This window comes from Pyrgilauda ruficollis, unplaced genomic scaffold (assembly GCF_017590135.1).
Source record: "Pyrgilauda ruficollis isolate IOZ18807 unplaced genomic scaffold, ASM1759013v1 scaffold13, whole genome shotgun sequence".
NCBI classification, from domain to species: Eukaryota; Metazoa; Chordata; class Aves; order Passeriformes; family Passeridae; genus Pyrgilauda; species Pyrgilauda ruficollis.
The window spans coordinates 6,395,132-6,405,435 of record NW_024511432.1 but is presented as its reverse complement, the minus strand read 5'-3'; the positions used below and the strand labels follow the sequence as shown (position 1 = coordinate 6,405,435).

At 47.2% G+C, this 10,304-nt stretch overlaps 1 protein-coding gene across 9 annotated transcripts in view; it reads left to right on the top strand.

The window, feature by feature from the left end:
• Position 1: 1 nt before the first annotated feature.
• Positions 2-10,304, top strand: part of WDR59 (WD repeat domain 59) — a 50,204-nt gene continuing 39,901 nt past the window's right edge. For 8 of the 9 annotated variants that reach the window (XR_005954448.1, XR_005954446.1, XR_005954447.1 and 5 more), the window contains exons 1-4: positions 2-608; positions 4,853-4,902; positions 6,463-6,598; positions 9,738-9,823. Coding sequence is in view for 4 of the 9 variants with exons in the window: in XM_041459037.1 (XP_041314971.1) it covers positions 18-608; positions 4,853-4,902; positions 6,463-6,598; positions 9,738-9,823 (863 nt within the window). In the remaining 5 variants the exon portion in view is untranslated. Of the gene's footprint in view, positions 823-4,852; positions 4,903-6,462; positions 6,599-9,737; positions 9,824-10,304 lie in introns of all 9 variants that reach the window. The other variant, XM_041459039.1, reaches the window with a different exon arrangement.

Below are 10,304 nucleotides of genomic sequence, written 5' to 3'. Positions count from 1 at the left end.
GGGGTCAGCTGCGGCCCATGGGCGGCGGGGGCGGTGGGGGCGGCGCGCCCCGCTCCGCTGCGCTGCGCCGGGCACGGCCTCGCTGCGGCCGCCGCCTGGTGCTGGGCGCCGCGCCGGAGACAATAGCGGCCGGCAGCACGCATGCTCCCGCCCCCGGCCCCCCCGGCCCGCCGCCCTTAACCCGTGCACCGCCGCCGCCCGGCGCTGCGCTCGCCCCGCCGCGGGACGCGGAGCCGCCACCGCACCGACGAGCGGGCGCTGCCCCGCGGAACACAACTCTCGACCCACGCCACGCACACATCTTGCTCCGTAGTGGGGCTGCGACCACCCTCAGGCTTCTGCGGCCAGAGCCCCTCCGGAGAGGCCGGGCCTGTACGGGGATCCCCCCCCTCGGGCCGTGGGACCCCCACCGGCTCCACGGGACTCGCTGTCCCAGTTCACCGGGCAGGGGGCGGGTGGGGGGAGGTGAACGGCGGGACTACATCTCCCAGCAGTCCCCGCACGGCGCCCTAAAGTGCGCAGGTGCCGCGCAGGCTCCGCCGAGGCGGCCCAAGATGGCGGCGCGCTGGAGCAGCGAGAATGTGGTGGTGGAGTTCCGCGACGCCCAGGTCGGGGGGCCCGGGGGCTGCCGCATCACCGCGCCGCGGGGGCAGCCCCCGGCCGGCCCGTGACGAGCGCAGCGGGGGGAGGTCCCGGCCCGGGAGGGCTCGGCGGCCCCGCGGGGCCTTTCGGCGGCGATGGCCGGGGCTGAGGCGGTCTGGAGTCGTTTGCGCGGAGATAATGCCTTAATTCACGGGGCACTTAATGTGTAATCTTAATTAGGTCTTGTATCTTTTTAATACGTTTTCAGGCCTAAGATGCTACATTGCCACTTCCCACACGTCTTTCCTCATTTCCTTTCGCTGGAGGAGCTCAGGGCCAGCGTGGATGGGGCCCTGAGCAGCCTGGTCTGGTGAAGGGTGCCTGCGTATGGCAGGGGGTTGGAATGTTGGAATGAGAGGAGCTTTAAGGTCTCCTCCAACCCAAACCATTCTATGGCTCTGTCACTTTTCGCAGAGACTGTTACAGCTACTGTCTCACTGCCAAATAAATTGCTGGGTGTTGCTTGATTAAAATAAAAAGTGACTTACATTTTTTTGTGAATAGCAAAAAGGTCAGCTTTTGTTTTTGAAGCTGATGGTGGGAGTAGAGCTCGGCACAGAGTTTGTTTGCTCACATGCTGTTGTAGAAGTTGTTCTTACATCCTTGGAAGTGTTCATGGCTAAGCTAGACAGGGCTTTGAGCAACCTCGTGAAGATATCCCTGCCCATGACAGGGATTTGGAGCACAATGGTCTTTAAAGTTCCTTCCAACCCAAGCCATTCTAGGATTCTATGATTCTGTTCTAAGAAATGTGGGGGTTCTAAGGTGTTGGCAATATCTTAACAAAGGCTGATACGGTGGGTGAACTATGAGATACTTCAGCAGGAAACCCAGAAAGATTTTTAAAAAATAGTTCTAGAAGCTCTCTTGTCTCATTTGTCCTCTTGTGCTGGAGCAGTAAAGGCTCTGCCTTCACCATTGCAAACAGAAGCATTGAACCCTGTGTGCTGCATCCAGCCTACCCTCTGTAAGCTCACAAAGCTTTTCACTTCTGCACCTCAAAACCTTTGTATTATTTTTCCTCCCAGAAGCATTAAAGCAGCCTCGTCTGCTGCTGAGGATTTGCCCTCAGGAAGCCAGTAATGAGATCCGAGGGCACATCTTCCTACACCACAGATTCATGTTGCATCTGGCTCAGGAGATAGGAGGCCTCATGACTTTATTGCTTACTCATAATGTCTGGTGTGTGGGAGCAGAAGGGACAGGTGCTGCCATCCCATGCTGCAGCAGTTGGCTTCAGTGTCACTCCTGCACTGGCACAAACCGTGGCACAGGGTGAGCACAGGGGGTTCAGTCACTTTGCTTTACTCTGGTGTGGTCTTCCTGGAGCTGATCTGACCTGCCTGCTGTCCCATATGAAACCAGAGAACTGCTCTGGCTGGGGCTGCCAGGCTGCTGCTTCAGGCTGAACTTATTTATATATTTGTGTCTGAGCTTTTTTTTTAGGAGTCTGCAGGAACATTTTTGCAGGTGGGAGACCTGAGCTTGAGAAATTGGAGCACCTTGGCTGAAATCATCCAGTGCCAGTCTTGAGCTCTGCATGTAGGCCACACTATCTCCAAAATCCCTACCCCAAAAACAACCTAAATGGAAACAAGAATCAAAAGAGGGGGGAGCTGTTACATTTATAGCCAGTACACCTCTGCAAGCGCTGCAGTTGTCTTTGTTCACCATGCTGGAGTGTGTCATGAGAAGGCTACAGCACCCAACCTGTGCCACCTCAGAAAATCACTGTGTGTTTTGGGGCCTATGTTACCTGCAAGTGTCGTTTTTCTGTACAAGCTGACAAAGGTGGCAGTCTGTGTACTCTTCTGATTTAAACAGGACCCACAGGCTCTTCTTGGGCTGTTGACACTATCAAAAGGAGAGTAAAACTCACCCAGTGCTAAAATGGAACCATTTGTACCAACTCAGTGTGAGGATGGGAGGTTAGGTATGCAGGGAACTGGTACTGCTTGTCAAGAGTTTGCAGCTCTTGATAAACAGCATAACCATGTCAAATTGGTTTGCTGTGTTGCCTCTCAGGTGGAGAGAATGAAGCTAATTTGGAAACTAATGAAAGTTCAGACATGAAAAGGAGTTTTCCTTGGCTTGCCTAGCAGAAATCAAGTGAAATGCCAAAGTAGATGCTTGAAGGCTGAGAAGATGCTGCCTGGGCTGTGGGTTCAGAATGGGTTCTCAAATGGTGCAGTGCTCCTGCTGTGCTTACTCATGTCATTGTTATTCATGAACAGCAGTTCTAGCTATCCACAGTGTTGTTTTGGGATAAAAACTGCTTTCAGGTTGGTTTGTTCAGTTTCAGCTCCCCTCTTCTGGAAGGTTGTGCTGTGAAGACTGACATACCACTGTACCAAGCACATTAAATGGCAGCTGTTTGGTTTTTTTCCCTGTGCCTAGATAAGGCTCTTGTATCACAGGGAGCTGTTTGTTGCTGTAAAACAACCTAATTGGTGACCCATCAGAGTAGCAGCCTGATGTGTGAAACTTTTTACATTCAGATTGTTCATTACATTTTATGATGCTTGGTGCCTGGAAAAAAACAGTTTACTAGTGTTCTTTCTTGAAAACAATTTGTAAGGACTTATGAGACCTTGGTGCCAACACTAGGAAAAATAAACTTATATATGAAATTATCAATAATTTTAAATTGACGTGGTTTTTTTTCTGTTTTGAGGAAAGAGGGCTCCAACTGTATGAAATATGTCTCCTGACTAGATCTTATTCACATGAGAAAGCTCTGATTGCTGTAGTGGCTTTAGTGATCCCCGTTTTAGTTTCTCAGAAGAAATATGTGTACCATCTAGGAAAAGTTCTTTCTTCTGTTGATTTGTTTTGGTTGGTTGGTTTTTTATATAGATTCAGCAATCTACTTTTTTGCAGGTTTTCTTCTGTGTTTTGCAAGTGCTGTGGGGTCTAGAAAGCTGGAATTGTTTCCTTATCATTTAGAGATCTTAAAACTAGCTGTTTATTTACAGCATTAGCTTTAAGACTAGGGAAACTTTGCCAGAAGATTTGATTTGCTGCCTAGGAAAAAATAATGAAAGGGGGTTGTTCCTGGAACAGTAGAAGTGGTGAAATGGGGTTTGGTTTCCCATGAGCTCCTGCTGAAGCTCTGCAGGCAGCTGTAGCTGTTTGCCATGTGGTCTAAAGTGGTGAAATGGGGTTTGGTTTTCCATGAAGCTCTGCAGGCAGCTGTAGCTGTTTGCCATGTGGTCTCTAGAGAACAATGGGTCTGTGATGCTGCTTTTCCCTCACTTGGGGTTTTTGCAAGGAAGGGATGGGCCCTGGCTGAAACAGCTCAGAATTTGTGATGGATATTCTACTGTCAGATCTGACTGAAGAGTGGGATTTCTGTGTTGTCTGTCAGGTTTTAGTGATGCTTGTAAGTAGTAACTGTGGGACATCCTGAAGTCTTGTTACATCCATGCTGAGAGCACTTAAAATCCTGAACAGCAGCAGGAGATACATCCTGAGCCTTCAGAGAGGCGGCTTTGAAGATGACAGCAGTTAGTGTGAAGAATGTGGGGCATATTCTGATTTTTGTACTGTGAATGCTTAAAACTCTATTGAAGTCATATCTGTGTTTATGGGCTGAACTGTTCAGCTTTCCAAGTAAAATTTTCCTTTATTGTCTTGGCATTTAAAAAAGATGATCAGCCAGTATATTCTGCACAGAAAGAGGGGGAGACAATATCAAAACAGTCCTTCTTTATTTTTTTTTCTAATGGCCTTTAAGTTATCTCATAGCCTTCTTTTAAACAATGCCAAGTAAATTCTGATGCCTCTTGGCCATCTCTCATTTTTGGAGACCAGCTGTACACAAATGGTTGCACTTCATTCTCCCAGTGCATATATAATTAAATCTGGCCCTGCAATGAAAGAGTGAGAAAGTTCCTGAGCAGGAGCAGAGGCTGATTAATACAGATTATTAGAGATTGCTGATTGAAAGGCTGCAGCTGTGATTGCCATAGCAGGAAGAAGGGAGCAAGGTCTTAGTGCTCATAATGTTTTCTCCCAGGTTTTGTTTTCGGTTTATGCTAACAAAGATGTTTCTCTGTGCTGTCCTGCATCCCAAAATCAGCCACTACGCCCCTCTGAGCTACTTTAAGGGGATGCTACTTTCCTGCACTCCTTCCTAAAGCCATATGTTTGGTTGAGCAGCTGACCTGACAGGTATTATTTAATTTTGTTCTGTGTTTCTCTTTAACAGGCGACTGCGATGTCAGTGGATTGCCTGGGACAGCGCGCTGTTCTCTCGGGGTGAGTGTGACAGTCCCCGTTAGAAGTGTGACAGTCATTTCCACAAGCCAGACCAGCAACCTTCAGGCTGACCTCAGCTGCAGGGTTGATGGATTGTTTCAGAAAGGTGCAGCTGAATTCTGTTCAAGGCTTAATGAAGCTGATTCTGGGTCATGTTCCCAATAGGATACAGATTGGAGAGACAGCAACAAGAGTACAATAAAATACTGGTGTGGCTTTCCTGGTAAATTCCTTCCCAAATCCCCATATGGGAGATGAAGCATCATGAAGTACTATTTGGATTGTCTTGAAATACGGATTAGATTATTTCCTAACAAAATTTGCCTCAAATATTCCCATGGGGCTCTCTGACCTGCTTCTCTGCTGGTTCAGTGTGGAATGATGCTCAAAAACACAGTAGGTGCCACAGACTTCCAAGTTGCGCGAGCTTCCAGGAGAGCTTGGTCTTATGTATCCACTTCCAGAGCAAGTTTTCAACCAGCTCAGCAGTGCCTTTCCAGCTCCTGCTTTTCAGAGCTAACAGCTATTCCTGTCCCCTTGTCAGTGACACAATTGACACACCAATTAGAATGTTCATTTCAGAATCATGTGAGTATAGCCAATCTTTGGTCAGCCTTCAAGGAACCAAGTCCTTGCTTGCTTCCATGTAAACCCTTAGTCTGGCAGTGCTGTACAGGAATAACAGGAGGAAAGGCCAGTGCTCAGAGCAGCTGTGTGGTCACTTTGCAGCTGAGAGATGATGCTTATGTGGGTAATTATGTAGGGTTCATTATGTTTTGATGCTGGTCCTCCATAGGGTTCAGCTGGCTCACAATTATTTCTGGCCAGTTTCTCTTGCTTGTAAGATGAATCACACAGGATGATACCTTGCTTTGTGGGGAGCTGGCCATATCCAGCAGGATGTATGAGCTCAGGTTTGCCATCACGCAGAATTATTTCTGGTGCATACAGAGTTAGCTCAGGTAAGTAATGGAATCAAATCTGTGCAGGACTGTGTCCACCCACGTTAAAAAGCTGCTGCAGCTGAGCACGAGCTCTGTGCAGGTGTTTTTGTACTGTTGGTGGAACCAAGCCCTCAGACTGGTGTGGAAAGTAGCACCCACGTAGAATCATCTTTGTCAAGGCTCATTAACTCTTGCTCAGAGCAACCTGTCCAGGCTGAAGCTGTTGCATTGCACTCCTGGGACTGTGCCACTTAGGCTCTGCTGCTGCAGCATTAGGCCTGCAAAGCCTGTTTGAATGTATTTGCACCATTTTCCAGCTCTTCCTTTTGTATCCAAGTTATCTGGGTTTTCCTGTGGTGTAAGCTATCTATTACATTTGCAGATCCTCTTTATTTTCAGCGTGTCTTGTCTTTGTTGTGGGATTGTGAGTTTTTTTTTAAGTCAATTTTGAAGTATGTAGTCAAATGTAGCATTTTCAGGAATAATGTTTTCACTTGTCTCATGAAATGCTTCTCTTCTTCTGGTTCTTGTGCCTCTAGACACGAGGCTGTGAGCTCTGTGTGAGTTTTGAGATCAGTCCTGTGAGGTGCAGCCCCTTTGTGTCTGTGTCTTGCAGCCGCCGTTTCCTCTACATTGTCAACCTGGATGCACCAAACGAGGGTCACCGGAAGATCTCCCGGCAGAGCAAGTGGGACATTGGGGCGGTGCAGTGGAACCCCCACGACAGCTACGCCTACTACTTTGCAGCTTCGGTGAGTTCACTCGTTTAAAAGCTGTAACTCATCTCCTTCCCTGGTCTTCCTTTCATGGGTGAGCCTCTGCAGAGCTGGAAGGCTGTGTGGAGCTGGCACAGACATGCTTCTGCAAGTCACATTGCAAGATCAAGGCCTAATTCTGATTTACTGCCAGTGAGGTGTTCAGCTGAATGGCTCTCAGTTACTGGGCAGTCAGGGTTGCATCTGGTTTTGCTTGCTTGTCATTTTCAAAACACTTTGCCATATAAATGGTTCTTTTCTGGAGGAAGTGCTCTTTTTTTTTCCGATTTCCACTCTGAGATTTGTGCACTTCTTGAATTTCTTGCTCTGTGCTGTTTTGTTTTCACCTCCCTGCCTTGCTGCTCGGCTGTGGTGCACCAAGCAGTCTGTAAATAGCACAGGTCAATACTGACTTGTAGCTTGGGGTTTGCAGCTGGGCATGGACTGTATCAGTGAGGAGCTCCATGGGGCAGTGGGTTGGGCTGAAGAAGCAGTAATGGCTGTGTGAGACAGAGGGCAGTTTTCAGCTCTGCTCTGTACTTGGTCTGTCGTGCTCTGCAGCTTGTTCACCCAGGGCCCTGAGCTCTGCCAGTGGAAATCTCAGCCATCACCCACAGCAGCCTGGCCATTGGCACCAGCCAGGTGCACACTGTTTCCAGGGTGAGCTGCCTTTTCTGCTGTGTTTGCTTTTATAGCCTGAGAGTCCTGGACTAGCTAGGGATAGAGAAATCTCTCTGTCTATTCTTTTGATAAAACACCTAATTGAAGGTGATTTCTTGGGGTTTTTGTTCCTTTTGCTTTCTGGATTTGCTATGTTTTTAATTAAAGGCAGTTTTAAAAGTGGACTGGTGCTGTCAGCTGGGAGCCCCTGGCTGTTTGCTCTCTGACATTCCCCAGCCTGTCTCTTTCCAGCTCTGGCACATGACTGATGCCTTAAAGGTGCCTTCAGCAGCAGTCTTCTTCTGAGCAGAGAGTTACTAAAACTGGCAAAAAGGTATCCTTCAGTGCCACTTCTGGATGCAGTCTGTGGAAACCAAAACCGAGTAAGGAAATGCACTGGCCAGGCCACAAGTGGAGCAGGAAAGCTTCTTTTCAAACACGCTCTGAAGACAATATCCAGTGATGAGTTCATGCTGATCTGAGCAGGACCCTGCTGCAAAGGAGAGCTGTGCCCATCTCGCCCATCTGAGCACTCCTGCCTCTTGCTGCTCTGAGTGGACACAGGAACCCATCTTGTTCCAGGCTGAAACCAGGTGTAGCTGGCATCAAACCTTGCTGCTTCTGTTTATGAACAAAGATGCTGTGATGCTCTGGGGATTTGAACATAGTTGCTGAGACAACGCTGGTTCAGAAATCCCCAAGATGAGATCAGGCAGCTTTTTCAGTTTGGGTCAAAAATACCACCTTTCAAGCCTTTTTACTGCATTGTAAACAGCCTAAGAGTCTTATCCTTCTGCATCCCTGTGAGTGGAAAAGGGATGTAAAAGGCTGCCATCCTGTTTGCCAGCAGCATCATCTGGTTTGCAGTCCATTTAATTGGAACTGGTACAGGTAGAGGGGAATCTGTCCTTGTGTTTAGCTTCTTTCCAGAAGAGCTGGAGCAAATTCTTGTGCTGTGCTTGGCTGTGTCTGCCCTCTTGCTAAAGCATTTTTCTGGGGACTCCTAAGCTGTTGTTTCAGAAGTGTTGTTGTTTTCAATCCTAGATCCTTGTTTTTTCTTCTGTGTGGCCACAGATTCTTGAACAAGGGGATGATTAAATTGCGGGAAGTGAATACTGATACTTAGGAAAATCAGTTTTTTAGAAAATGCTCCTGTTGGGAGGAGCAGTTTCTCTGGTGATCATTATCTTGTGTCTTGTCTCTGGAGTCTTGGGTAAATCCCATTGAGTGATTTCACTCTACCCCTTAAATACTTCTGTCAATGAGAAACATACAAAGAGTTTTTTCTTGCCCTAAGCTCTTGTGCAGCCCTGCTGTGAGCAGTTAGAGAAATGTCATGTATTATTGCTGAGCTGGGATGAGACCTTTCATTTCAAAGAAAGCTGTAATGTTTTATCTATCTGCAAGTTGAAATTCACATGAAGCATCTTTGGGGTAGGAAGAAAATCCACCACCACAAAAAAAAAACTGCCACAAAAATTGTAACATAACAGTTGAACTCAGTCATTTTAGAGGTCTTTTCCAACCTCAACAACTGTGTTTCTATGAGGTCTCTTATCTTTTCCCTCATCTACCTAAAAGTCTGAAAAGAGGGGGCTAATGAAAATAACATTTTAAGGTCATGTTCTCTCAGGTTTTGCAAAATCTGCATGAATTTCTGGTCATGATCCACGGTGCTTGGTACTCTGTATGCACCCACAAAGGCAATTCCAGCCCCAGAAAGATTAGACTTGGGTTGGCCTGAAGTGAACCTTGATTGGGACAGAACATGAATTTACAGCACAATAACTAGTTTCAAGTAACTTTGCATGTGGCTGCATTTGGGCAAGGATTTATTCCTGGAATGAGTGAAGGAACCCTGAATAATGTTGTCATTGATACATCTGGTTTGCTGTTGTTTTTTACAGCCAGTACACACTTAAAGCTTTTCTCCTGGGCTGGCAAGGATTGGGGGAGTACCCTTGAGGAGTGTCCTTGAAGCCATTAGACTGTATTGTTGGTGTTTGGCAATGGCCCTGGTTATCCCAGAAGGGAAATGAGAGAGAGCTGAGGACGACCAGTGGTAATCCATCATCCCCCTCACCAAAACCTCCACTTGTGAATCTAACAGACTGGCAGGGTATTCCTGCAGACAGAATTTGTCTGCCTGTTGCCTGCAGTTACAGCATGTTGTTAGGAAATAAAGACTCTGAGAACATAATTTCATGGAAAGATTTTGCAATGTGGGATTTTTTTTCTCCTTTTCTAGTTTATCTCAAGTTTTAAGTGGGTGTAATTAAAGTGTAAGCTTTTGAAAGTCCTTGCAGCCTGTATTTCATCTTTGCTCTCCTGCTTTGGGCAAGGACTTTGCTAATCACAGCGTGACTCATTGCTAACTGAGGTTGTTCAAAGTGAAGGGAACCTGGTCCTAACACACAGATCCATGTCCTACCTTGTTGGCCTGAGACTGTCTCTCCTTTCTTCCATCTAATTGCAGAGCAATCAGCGTGTTGACCTGTATAAGTGGAAGGAAGGAAATGGGGAAGTTTGCACATCTCTGCAAGGACACACACGTGTGATCAGGTGAAGAACAAGCAATGCTGTGGGCTGCTGAGTGGAAAATAATGCATTGTTTCTTAGAAGCTGAATGTTTTGGTCCTGTCCCCACTCAGGCTCTGTTTTCACTCATTTCTCTGGACTAGACTGCCTTCCCATTTAGTGATGATGTCATGTGTGAAGTGGCTCACCCTCTCATGGCTCCCCCAGTTTATCAGCTTAGCCCTTGATGGCTTGAATGTCATTGCCTTAGGCTGCTGTCCTTGTAAAAAGCAGCAGCCATCATCTGGGAAACAGATAGCATGTTTATTAAATTGAATCCCAGCTGTGTTTCTGTGTGATAGCAGCTTAATTAAGGCAGGTAATCCCAAAGACTAAGTTTAGAGAATGTTACAGTGGTGCCTCTTGTTTTAAGGTCGCATTTCAATGCTGGGTTGGAAATGCAGTTGAGGGACTGCTTTTACTCAAGCTCCTGATGTGGGAAGTATTTGCAGCCCTTGGAATGACA